The sequence below is a fragment of the Vulpes vulpes genome, chromosome 9 (assembly GCF_048418805.1).
Source record: "Vulpes vulpes isolate BD-2025 chromosome 9, VulVul3, whole genome shotgun sequence".
In the NCBI taxonomy this organism is placed as follows: Eukaryota; Metazoa; Chordata; class Mammalia; order Carnivora; family Canidae; genus Vulpes; species Vulpes vulpes.
This window is the reverse complement of record NC_132788.1, coordinates 34382629-34396164: the sequence shown is the minus strand read 5'-3', so window position 1 is coordinate 34396164 and position 13536 is coordinate 34382629. Positions and strand designations below refer to the sequence as shown.

Sequence of the window (13536 nt, the reverse complement as noted above, 5' to 3'; positions counted from 1 at the left end):
TGGAACATTTTTTCATGTGCTTGTTGGCCCATAACTGTTGGATGTGGCTTATAGAAGAGAATGATGAGCAGTTTAAAATTAGGGGAAAAAGACTTAGCATAGGTTTGTTATCTTTTCAAAATTGTATATGGCAAAAACAACAATGAACTTCTGATTTGGTAATAAACCAATATTTTTTATAAGCCTTTTTTTTTTTTTTTTTTTTTAGTGGATGACTTACTTGTATTTCCTTAGACCATGAGTTTTTGCTAAGTAAAAGACAGTAAGCTCATGAACTTTTTTTTTTTTTTTATATAATTTTTATTTATTTATGATAGTCACAGAGAGAGAGAGAGAGAGAGGCAGAGACACAGGCAGAGGGAGAAGCAGGCTCCATGCACTGGGACCCCGACGTGGGATTCGATCCCGGGTCTCCAGGATCGCGCCCTGGGCTAAAGGCAGGCGCCAAACCGCTGCGCCACCCAGGGATCCCGCTCATGAACTTTAGACGAATGTAATGCGTATCATCTGAAGAGCATGAACCTTGTACATAGAGTACCTACTTTTTACTCCAAGTGAACACCAAAGGAAGTAAAAACGAGAAAATACACATACTCAAAATCAGCAGCAACTGTTTACCCAGATTTTCTTGAATTAGTATAGTAGTTTATCTATGAATAGCATATACAATTGTAAAATGCAATGATTGAATCTTGGTTTTACCCAATGACCTAACCAGAGGTCATTTTCTTCCCTATGAACATTTGGCAACAACATCCAAACATTTTTCATTATCATAGCTGGGGTAGTGCTATTGGCATCTACTGGTTAGGGGCCAAGGATGCTGCTAAACATCCTGCAATACACAGGACTGTCCCTCATAACAAATTATCTGGCCCAAGATATCAGTAACGCCAAGGTTGAGAAATCTACAACCGAGGATAACTAGGTGGCTGATTGGTGTGCATGGTAAATATGGTAAAATGGAGGAAAACTAAATTTCCATCTTCCTCATTGAAAAGCCAATTTGTGATGCCTAAAATTGGGAGTAAAACCAGTAAATAGAGATACAAACTTCTTACTTTGATATTTGGACATAAATACCAAATGAATCAGCTAATGATGTTGAAAGTGATTAACTTCTGGGAAAGGAAAAATGGGAAAAAGTGGTAAGGTAGCGCTCTGTTTTAATTAACCAGGTATAACTAGTTGCCTTATACTAAATATATGTTCAATTTTGATTAAATAAAACCCTTACAATATGTTAAAGATGTTGAAGTTCAGAAAAAGTGTCTTATCCAGAGTCACATAGCTCAATTTGACCTCGTATGTAAAACCTCATTTTGCTCAATTGCATCTGACATGAATATTTAATTATCTGTGTGCCTTATCTCCCTTAAGAAGCTATAGGTTCCTTGAGCCCAGGATCTATATCTGATTCAATTTAGTAATCTTCAGAATAAGTAGCCTTACATGTGGATTGATTTAACCATCTAACTGGGACACTTCTGAGAATGAAATGAGTTTCTGTTAATAAATATAGTGTTCTTCTTCTTGATACTTTCTTTCTAGTATTTTTTTTCCTCCTGTTTTTTTTTTAAGATTTTTTTTTTTTTTTTTTTTTTAATTCATGATAGACATAGAGAGAGGCAGAGACACAGGCAGAGGGAGAAGCAGGCTCCATTCAGGGAGCCCGACGTGGGACTCGATCCCGGGACTCCAGGATTGCACCCTGGGCTGAAGGCAGGCTCTAAACCGCTAAGCCACCCAGGGATCCCCTCCTCCTGTTTTTTAAGGGCCTTTAGTTAATTGGTGGTGGCAATCTCAACTGCCTTTTAGCTTCAGTTTTCACCCAGGTCATCAGTAAAAATGTTGGTTGTGAGAGATGTAGTACTATATTAGAGTATTTTTGAACTTCATTTTCAGAGAATCTCAGATGAATGTTCCTGGAAAGAGTGCCTGAAGACACAGGGAAAGATACAACCAGTTTAATCTTGGAACCTAGACTATAAAGCAGAAAACCCATGACCCTTTGGATTAGCCACCTTTGTCTTCTTATTAGTTCTTTGCTACTAGACTGTATTAGGTGATTGTCAAATAATCACAGGTCTCTTTCTTAAAGTTTATGCCAATAATAGCTAACATGAGTTTACTATGGTGGCAGATACAATTTTACATGTATTTTTGCGTTTAATCATGTAAACAGTCTCATTTTATTGCCAAGGAAATTGAAGCTTCAGTGGTCAGGTAACTTGTCCAATGTCATACAGTTGGGACATGGCCCATCCATTGAAAATTATGACTATAACAAGTTGAATACCTATTCATTACTGGGAAACTTGAGGAAGGAGAAACAAGACCAATGCTTGGGTTTGGTTATAGAGAAAAATAACACTAACTGGAGATGCCTGGGTGGCTCAGTCAGTTAAGCGTCTGCCTTTGGCTCAGGTCATGGTCCCAGGGTCTTGGGATCAAGCCCCATATCAGCCTCCCTGCTCATGTTCTCTCTCATTCTCTCCCTCTCTCTAAAAAAAAAAAAAAAAAAAAAAAAATAGCATTCTTAAAAAAATAAAACACACACACAAAAAAAATAAAATAAAACACAAATCACTAACTATAGTCGTTGGCCTTCTGTTGGCTTTTTTATATACTCTTTCAATACGGTTTCATCCAATCTCAAAGTTTTAATTAACAGATTTTTATAAACTTCCAAAATATATCTATAGATATATTTTCTTTTTCCTTTTTTTTTTGGTGTTTTTGAATTTTTCTTTTGTGTATAGATACTAATTTTTAAAATTTCAGACTAATCCATTTGTAATCTCCATTTGAATTTTCCACAAATACGTCAGATACTTCTTTAAAACTGAAACTCCAAATTTGCTTTCATTCTGCTTCCTATATCAATTAAGTGATCCTACCATTCAGGTAGATGCCTAGACAGAAACTTAGGGTCAGTCTTTACTCCTTCTTCCTTACCTTAGCATCCAGAGCCATTCAGTTACCAATAATTCAGATAGGTCAACTATATCCTATCTCAACTCCTACAATCTTAGATGTAGCCACCATCATGTCTTGCCAGAACTAAACTACTACAGCTCCTGAGTGTTTCTGTACCCTTGGTCTTCTTACTTACAGTTAGAAATCTATAATACAATCAGAGCAATGTTTCTAAATACGAATTTGATTATGTTGCTCCTGCTTTTTTAATTCAGTGCTGCCAATGTTGCTTTTAGGGTTAAATCAAAACGAAGCTTTTAGTTGGGGTTTTTGGGAGCAGGGTTTGGGGTTTTGTTCTGTTTTATTTTGTTTTTAAAGATTTACTTAGTTTAGAGAAAAAAAGAGCAAGTAGGGGGAGGGACCAAGAGAGAGAGAATCTCAAGCAGACTCTGCACTGAGTACGAAGCCCAATGTGATCTTACAACCTTAAGATCACAACCTGAGCCAAAATCAAGAGTTGGACACTTAATTGACTGAGCCACCCAGGGGTCCAAAAGTTCTTAGTTTTTTAAACATTATCAAATGCAGCTTTGGAATTGTGCTGTATACACAGCCAATAGGATGCCATTCAGATTGTGTACTATATGTTTGTTATTCTGAAATTTTTTAAATTTTATTTTGTTGACTCTAAAATCGGTTCTATGTCTCAATTAAATGGAATCATTTGTGATACTTGGTTTTTAAACATCATACTGTTTTCAAGGCTTATCCATATTGTAGCATATAACTTCACTCGTTATTATTGCCAAATAATATTCTGTTGTATGGATAACACCCACATTTTTCCCCCACGTTTTGTATTTATCCATGAGTAATGGACATTTGGGTTATTTTTACATTTTGACTATTATATTATGAATACGTTGCTGTGAACACTTTTTACAGATCTGTATAGACATATATTTTCATTCTGATATTGGTGGTTCGTATGGTATTGCCAGGCTGTTTTCCAAGGCACCTGTATCATTCTATTTTTTTTTTTAAAGATTTTATTTATTTATTCATGAGAGACACAGAGACAGAGAGAGAGGCAGAGACACAGGCAGAGGGAGAAGCAGGCTTCACGCAGGGAGCCTGACGTGGGACTCAATCCTGGGTCTCCAGGATCACACCCTAGGCTGAAGGCGGCGCTAAACCGCTGAGCCACCAAGGCTGCCCCACCTGTATCATTCTAGATCTGCATTAGCACCTTCGGAAAGTTTCAATTTTTCCACATCTTTGCCAACACTAGTCATTATATAGCCATAATAGTGGGTGTGAAGTGGCATGTGGTAGTTTGGATTTTTTTTTTAAGATTCTATTTATTTATTCATGAGAGAGACAGAGACGTAGAGACATAGGCAGAAGGAGAAATGGGCTGCCTGCAAGGAGACTGACATGGGACTTGATCCCAGGACACGGGGATCAGGACCTGAGCCAAAGGCAGATGTTCACTGAGCCATCCAGGCATCCCAGATTTGTATTTCTTTGTTGACAGATGATCAGCTTTTCACATGTTTATTGGGCATTTGTATATACATTGATCCTTTTAACAATTTTTTTTTAATTTAGATTTTATTTATTTATTTCAGAGAGAGAGTGAGAGCACAGGTGGTGAAAGGATAGGGCAGAGGGAGAGGGAGAAGCAAGCTCCCTAAGGAGCAGGGAGCCGGACTTGGGGCTTGATCCTAGGATGCTGGGATCATGACCTTAGCCAAAGGCAGGCGCTTAACTGATGAGCCACCTAGTTGCCCTTCTTTGTAACAGTTCTAAGATAAAAATTGTAACGTCTTTCTCCCCAGATGATGGAAACAAAATCAAAAAATTCGTCAGCATCAGAAAACAGAAAAAGGAATGCTGTTAGAGAAGAAAATGAAAGAAAATTATATGGACCATTGAATACTCTTTTAGAAAAAAAAGAGGGACTACCAGAACAAAAAGAAAAGACTTCAGAGCTACAGGTTTTGGCAGAATGTACAGATACCTTACTGATCAAACAGGATGTAACTTTACCTTCTTCTGTGTTAACCATAGCTGATAAATTTCAAGAGCAACTGGAAGAGAAAAAATCAGAAGACTCCATTATATCAGTTGTACTTTCTACAGACCCAGGTAAATGGCCCCGAATTTTGAATACTAAACAACGAGACATTCTTGTTGAAAATGATCCACCTCAAGTAAGAAATTTTAACTTTCCAAAAGACAATACAGGGAGGAAGTTTTCAGAAACTTACTACACACGAATTCTTCCAAATGGTGATAAAACCACTAGATCTTGGTTACTTTATTCGACTTCAAAAGATTCTGTGTTTTGTTTGTATTGCAAACTCTTTGGGGAAGGAAAAAATCAACTGAAGAATGAGAATGGGTGCAAAGATTGGCAGCATTTATCACATATTCTTAGTAAACATGAGGAAAGTGAAATGCATATCAATAATAGTGTTAAGTATTCAAAATTAAAATCTGATTTGAGAAAAAATAATACTATGGAAGCTGCAGAACATGGATTACATGAGAATGAGAAAAATGATGGTGTGCTGCTATTGTACATGTAATATACATGTGGTTCTAGACATAACAGGATCTTATATTTATTAAAAAAATATCTATACCCTAATGGTCAGTACCATTTGTGTTGTGAGGCTCCTATAACTTTGAACAGTTTGTTAAGCAATAAGTATAATAGTAAATCGTAAAGAATGTTTCTGTTCCAAATTCTAAAGTTAATTGGATTCAGTAGTAATGCAGATTTCAATAAGGCAATTGGGGTTTTTTTGTTTATTGCTTTTAAAGATTTTATTTATTTACTCATGAGCCACACAGAGAGAGAGGCAGAGACATAGGCAGAGGGAGAAGCAGGCTCCATGCAGGGACTGTGATCCCAGGATTCCAGGATCACAACCAGGGCCGAAGGCAGACACTCAACTGCTGAGCCACTGAGGCGTCCCAATAAAGGCAATTATTATTTTTTCCACACCTTTTAAAATTGGCTTTTGAGGGCTAACAGTTGACATGTTTGGTTAACTTTCTGTTCTGATTACTTTGAAAGAGGGAGCAAAAGTCTTTATCAATACTAGTTTGAATAAGATACTATGTGAATATTCATGTCATTATTAAAGTAAAAACATTCAGAAACAGTTTGAGAGTAGAATGGAATCTGAAACTGCAGCTTTTTGCTATTAAACCAAATACCTGTGATTTATTTCTTTTAGATAAAACATTGTTTTATTATTTGAGTGAAATAGCATTATTTTTTATATTAAAGTGATTTGCATTTTATTGATCTTAATTTATAAATGTTTTAGCTCTTGTGTGAGAACTATAAAAATAAAGAGTGTATACCTATTTTTATGTTAATACAAATATAAGAAATATTAAAAATATATTAAGTCAACCTTTAGGTATTGTGGCAATTTCTTTTTCCTGTAAAGGAGACTGCATGCTTGAAATTTGAGAAATAAAAGAAAATCAAGGATCTCTCATTTTTAAATGATTGGTATTCTCATCACTTTTTATGTAGTAATGCTCCCTTTGTATCTGATTTCAAATACCAACATAATCATATATTAAATTCTTAACATATACTTGGGTTTTGTCTCAAAGCTGTGAAACAAAATGGCATATGAGCAACAACTAGAGCAGAAGAGGTTGCGTTCTTTTTGGTGGGGTGACACTAGGAGTACTTTTATATTATGTCAGTGATGCCAGTGCATAAAATTATTTTTAGAATACCTAAGAAAACCATTCTCATTGATTTATAACCATTTTGGTTTTTTGACAACTGGACTCTTAGAATCTTTAAGAGTTGGATCTGAATGAAGCTTTGGGATGTTTCCAAAAATCCAGTTTACTCTTGGAGGCCTGAGAGGATGCTCTAGAGAGTGTAACACAGGCTTTGAAGTTCCTTTCCAAATGATCAATGTGCCCATTATCTCATTAAATTTAACAGTTAATTGAATGACATTACATTAGATAGCGCTTGTATCAGTGGTATCTTGAATAAAGTAATGAAATCAGCCAGTGGCTACTTAAGGATAATTTGCTAAAAATATCAAATTTATCCATTGATATAACAAAATTAAATCTTCTCTTTTAAATTCTTTTGTATCTTCAACATACTGCACACCTATAAGGCACCATAAGCTTTTCATGTAGTTATGAATTAAATGTGAAAAATTCAAAAGATGTAGATGCTAGGTTTATCCGTGTTTATTGTAAATCTCATTCTACTTTTTGGTATGTGAAATTTTTCTTAATGAAATGTCGAGGGAAAAAAACAAACCCAGAACGTTATAAAACTAAATATCTCTATGCAGGGGAATAATTTTTTTCCCATTATCAAATTTTCTTTTTAATTGTAAAACTGTTCTTACTATAGAAGGAAGGAAGAAAACATGTCAAGTTTTGCTTATCATCTCCTTCCTTAGTTAAAGGATTTGTTATTGATCTGGACTGTACCTATGGTTTGTTTTCATCTTTTTAGTTTCATTGAGAAAAGGCATTAGGAAACCTCTACCACTGATTCAATATAAAAAAAATATTCAGGACAATTCAGAATAACAGTCTTAAGAAATGGCAATTTATTGGTTTTCTCATTTCACATAGGATGAATAAAATTCATAAATTTTTTATATGTACAAGATACAATTTGCTTACATGGGATGCAAAAGTGAATAAGTGAAGTAAAGAGCTCAATCAAGTTCTGTAGAAAGAGTAATGCTTTATCATTTTAGGTCATGTCACACTTAAGTTTCAAAGCTTTGAAGTTCCCCATTGCTTTCAGTATAAAACTCCCAGTTCCTTGGCACATAAGTAAGTAGCTGTAATCATGAATGGCAGATAATAGGGAAGGAGAGGTTGTAGACAAAAACAACATGAAGTACAAAATTGTAGTAGAATAGTGCTAATTTTTTTTTTTTTTTTATTCACAAAGAGCGAGAGAGAGAGAGAAAGAGGCAGACACAGGCAGAGGGAGAAGCAGGCTCCATGCGGGAGCCTGACATGGGACTCAATCCCAGGTCTCCAGGATCAGGCCCTGGGCTGAAGGCAGCGCTAAACCACTGAGCCACCTGGCCTGCCCAAATTTTGAGTTATAAAGTGTGACTGTGTTAGGATGAGATTACGAATTTGGGAGTCGGGTGCCTGGGTGGCTCAGTCGTTGGTTAGGTATGTGCCTTCCACTCAGATCATGATCCCAGGATCCTGGGATCAAGTCCCGAGTCAGGCTCCCTGCTCAGCGGAGAGCCTGCTTCTCCCTCTCCTTCTGCCCCTCCTCTGTTCATGGGCTCAGTGCTCGCTGTCTTTCACAAATAAATAAAATCTTTAGAAAGATAAAAGATTTTGAGAATTTAGCTATAGCTAAAAGAAAAATCTAAGGCAATTACCTAAATCTTTGTTTTTGATAATGTTTAGGAAAATAATGGTGTAATACTGAGGACATGGTTTTCAGAAGCTTGTGATTTTTTTTTTAAGGCAACAGTGATTTTAAATGTGGAGAGTACATGATTATGAAGTCAGATCTAGAATGAAGAGCAGTTAATCCAGTTTGCTTCTACAGATATATAAAGCAAGGAAAACTTAAAGCCTGGGAAATTGGACTAACACACATTTAGATGTTAAAAAGACTTTCATGGGGTGCTTTGCTGGCTCCATAGAGCATGCAAATTTTGATCTCAGGATTGTGAGTTCAACTCCCCTGTTTTAAAAAGCTGACTTAAAAAAAGGCTTTCATAAGTCATTTGCTTACAAATTAATAATCCCCCAGTAAAACTGATTTTAAAGAACAAAAATAATCAGTATCAAGAACCACTGAAGGTATTCCTGGCTGGCTCAGTCGGTAGGGCATGTGACTCTTGATCTCAGGGTGGTGATTTGAGCCCCATTTTGGATCTGAAGATTACTTTAAAAAAACAGAGATCCTATGGACATTAAAAAAAGGTTATGAATAACTTACATCAAAGAATTTGACAGACTTGATGGAGTATGCACATCCTCTGAAAAACACAACTTCTTAAATCTGTCCCAGGAGGAGCACCAGGGTAGCTCAGTCTGTTGAGTGTCCAACTCAAGCTAGGTTTGGGTCTTGATCTCAGGGTCATGAATTAAAACTGTACATCACACCCAGTGAAGCCACTTAAATAAAAAAAAAAAAGAAACCTTTCCCAAGAAGAACATCTCAATAGCCCTGTCTCTATTAAAGAAATTGACTGAAATTACAAGCCTTTTTTTTTTTTTTTTTTTTTATGATAGTCACACACACAGAGAGAGAGAGAGAGGCAGAGACATAGGCAGAGGGAGAAGCAGGCTCCATGCACCGGGAGCCCGACGTGGGATTTGATCCTGGGTCTCCAGGATCGCTCCCTGGGTCAAAGGCAGGCGCCAAACCGCTGCACCACCCAGGGATCCCCAATTACAAGCCTTTCCACAAAAAAAGCTAGGCTCAGATTCTTTCTCTGGTGAAATCTTTAAGGAAGAAATAATACTAATCTTAAAAATACATGATCCCAGAGAATAGAAAGAAAAGGGTATTTCCCAACTTGTTTTACAAGGCCAGAAATACCTTGACAACAAAACCTAACAAGACTAATACAAGAAAAAAAAATTACAGGCCATCTCTTTCATACTAAAATACTAACCAAAATATTAGAAATGGACCCCAGTAATAAAAGGAATGATACATCATAACTAAGTAGGGTTATTTCAGAAATAAAAGGCTAGTTTATTTTTTTTATTTTTTAAATATTTTCTTTATTTATTTGTGAGAGAGACAGAGAAATAGAGACAGAGGCAGAGGGAGAAGCAGGCTCCATGCAGGGAGCCCGACATAGGACTCGATCCCAGATCTCCAGGATCATGCCGCGGGCTGAAGGCAGCGCTAAACCGCTGAGCCACCCGGGCTGCCCAAAAGGCTAGTCTAACACTTGAAGTTGGTTGATACAATTTACCACACAAAAGCAATAGAAGCCATCTTGATAGGAAAAAAAAGCTTTTGATAAAACTCAATAACCATTCATAATAAAAACTCAAACTAAGAATAGAGGAAAACATTAGGAAAGGGGGAACCTCAAAAAAAACCTACAATTATCTTAATAGTGAGATAACACTCTTCTCTGAGTTTTAGTACAAGACAAAAATTACAGTTACTGCTTCTACTCAATGTTGTTTGGAAGTTCTAGTCAGTTTAATAAGGCAGGTAAAGATTGGCAAGGAAGAATAAAATTAATTTGCATTTGACATTCCTGTCTCTGGAGAAAAACTAAAAGCATCTATGGCAAACTATTAAAATTATTAAGAGAATTTAACAAGTTAATTGTAATGCCAATATATTTTTAAAATTGTATTTCTGGGGTGCCTGGCTAGCTGAATCAGTGGAGCATGTGACTCTTGATTTCAGCGTTGTGAGTTCAAGCCCCATGTTGGGTGTAGAGCTTAGTTGAAAAAAATTTTTTTTAATTTAAAAGTTAATTGTAGTTCTATATATTAACAATAAACAATTAGAAAATGAAGTTAAGTGCTGTTTACAATAGCATCAAAAAATCAAGTACATGGAAATAATATAGTAAAACAGACGCATAAACTCTACAGTAGCCTAGAAAACATTGAAGAAAACAAGAATAACTTTTTCTAGATTGGAAGACTTGATATTAACATAAAATATGTCAGTTCTCCCAATACTGATGTAGATTCGTCACAATCCTAGTCAAAATCTGTTTCTTCTTGTGTTTGGTGGAAACAAACTGAGTCTAATATTTATAGGAAATATAAAGTCTTAGAATAATAGCCAAACAGGGGTGCCTGGCTGGCTTGGATGGTAAAGCATGTGACTCTTGATCTTGGGGTTGTAAATTCACGCTCCACATGGAGTGTGGCAATTACTTAAAATCTCAAAAAAAGTTAGCCAACACATTCTTGAGACAAATTTGTGGAGGATCTACCTACCCTGCCCTATCAATATATATTGTAAAACTAGTTAAGTTTGATTTTGTGGCAAGGATAACAAATAGATCCATTAAGTAGAGTGGAATAGAGAGCCCAGAAACCAAACTACACATACATAAACACCTGGTTTACCTTTACAGGAAAGGTATTATTGCAGTTTAGTGAAGAGAGGATGATTGATAGTTTTGTCAATAAATGGTGCTAGATGATTTGGACAGCCATATGAAAAAGTAAACTCCTCTATCCACACCATGCACAAAAATGTATTCAACATTAATCGCAGACTTAAATATGAAAAGAAAAACAACAAAACTTCTGTAAGAAAACACAGGAAAATATTTTCATGACCTCAGAATACACATTTCTTAGGACTCAAAATGTAGTAAGCATAAAAATTAAAACAGGCCAGCAAATTGGCCTTCCTTCAGAATTGAAAACAAAGAGATAGCAGCACTGGCAGCGTAATTTTTGGATTATTCCTAATCACCAGTAAAAAAGCAAATAGCAAAACCGAAAACCCATTAAAAAAACATTTTTACTACAATAAATGAGTGTTCTGACAAATTGGTTTCAACCTTTTAAATGAGGAAAAGCAAAGTAAGGGGTATAGAAGAATATACCCCTTGAGAATAGAAGAACCAACCCCAAGAGAGCCAACAAGTATTCACTGAAAGGTACAGCAGGCCAATCCAAGAACTGAAACTGGAAGGTGTTTTCCTATTTCAGTAACTGATGAGTGTAAGGAGTCTGTAGGAAGACCCTACAAATTCCTAAAACTAAACAGGGGTCCCTTCAAGGACAAGGCCCCACACAAGGAAATAAAAATTTAAGCAGATTAGGAACAAGCAAAGAGGTCCTGATACACATGTAAAATGGGAACAGAGTCAGGTAATCCTCAGAAAGCAGGTTGACATCGCTTTTAAACACTACACACAAAGACAACAGATGAAAGAGCTCTTTGAAGTACAAAAGCTACCTTGAAATACACTTCCTGATAATTCAGGGCAACTAAATTAAACCTACAAAAAAAGCAACAAATATCAAGGCCAAACCCCAACCAAGTTATAAGAAAAAAAGAGTAAGAAATCCAAAGGATAATAAAAATACACTAGAAAGATATGCTCAGGGCAGCCCTGGTGGTGCAGTGGTTTGGCGCCGCCTGCAGCCCAGGGTGTGATCCTGGAGACCCAGGATCGAGTCCCACGTCAGGCTCCCGGCATGCAGCCTGCTTCTCCCTCTGCCTGTGTCTCTGCCTTTCTCTCTGTGTGTCTATGAATAAATAAATAAAATCTTAAAAAAAAAAAAAAGAAAGATATGCTCAGAAAACATCAAGACTACAACATACTACTTCAAGATTCAAAAAATAAAAAAATAAAATGGTTCATAATTTGATTGGCCTTAGAAAAATTCAAAAATGAAGGCACAGGTGTCAAGAAAAAATTAGAAATAAAAATGTCAAAAATAAAGACCAAGAGGGAATAGAAGAATGAATAAACACAACATATAGTGCCTTAAAATAGTGCCTTAAAAGAAAAAGTGAAATGGAAGACTTTAAGATTTTAAGAGAAGAAAGATCACACTGGGGGAGGAGCAAATGGAAAGGGACAGGCAGATTCCACAGATCCTGATGCAGGGCTGGATCCCATGATCACTAGACCACAGCCTGAGCTGGAATCTAGAGTTAGACGCTTAACAAGACTGAGCCACCCAGGTGCCCCTTATTTATTTTATTTATTTTAAAGATTTTATTTATTTGACACAGAGAAAACATGTGCATGTGCATATGAGAGTACAAGCAGGCGGAGTGGCAGGCAGGGAGAGGGAGAAGCAGTCTCCCCACTGAACAGGGAGCTAGATGTGGAGTTTGATCCCAGGACTCTGGGATCATGACCTGAGCTGAAGGCAGACGTTTAACTAACTGAGCCACCCAGGCACCCCTTATCTTATTTTTAATTAAGTTCTACATCTAACCTGGGACCCAGCCAGGTGCCCCTAAACGAGGGACCTATTTAAGAATAAAAAAAGAAATGGAGATCACAGTCAGTGGCCCATCAACCCGATGTCCATGACTAATGATAAAGATCTAGAACTTAGAGCACATGATTCCTACCCATGGAGACACCCAAGGGTTAGCTGCTATGGGAAACAACTTGAATAATGGGAGTAGATGTGTTGAAGTACAGTATTGATTTGTCAGCAGGCTTCATGTCCACTGATTCCTCATGACTGAGTAGGGGTTGCACACACTTGCAAAAGTGTTGAACCCTTAGAATTGGGAAACTAGTAGTTCTTTGATAGACCTCAGAAAACATTCTCTTGTGGATCCGGTGGTTAAAAAAAAGAGAGAGAGAATTTTGTTTCACTTACATCACACATGGGATCCCTGGGTGGCGCAGCGGTTTAGCGCCTGCCTTTGGCCCAGGGCGCGATCCTGGAGACCGGGGATCGAATCCCACGTCGGGCTCCCGGTGCATGGAGCCTGCTTCTCCGTCTGCCTATGTCTCTGCCTCTCTCTCTCTCTCTCTCTATCATAAATAAATTAAAAAAAATTACATCACACTCACAAATTTAGTCAGTTAATGAAAGATTGGTATGTGCTCCTCATCTGGAGAACCCTGGAATGACCATGCTGATACAAGA

The 13536-nt window shown here is 36.9% G+C and overlaps 1 protein-coding gene across 31 annotated transcripts in view; it reads left to right on the top strand.

Moving 5' to 3' along the window:
• The window catches only part of ZMYM5 (zinc finger MYM-type containing 5), a 64498-nt gene that overhangs the window by 32640 nt on the left and 18322 nt on the right, over window positions 1–13536 (top strand). For 22 of the 31 annotated variants that reach the window (XR_011994206.1, XR_011994209.1, XR_011994208.1 and 19 more), the window contains one exon: window positions 4761–6448. Coding sequence is in view for 27 of the 31 variants with exons in the window: in XM_072719756.1 (XP_072575857.1) it covers window positions 4761–5513 (753 nt within the window). In the remaining 4 variants the exon portion in view is untranslated. Of the gene's footprint in view, window positions 1–4760; window positions 6449–13536 lie in introns of those variants that run through there. The other 9 variants (XR_011994205.1, XM_072719762.1, XM_072719766.1 and 6 more) reach the window with 2 other exon arrangements.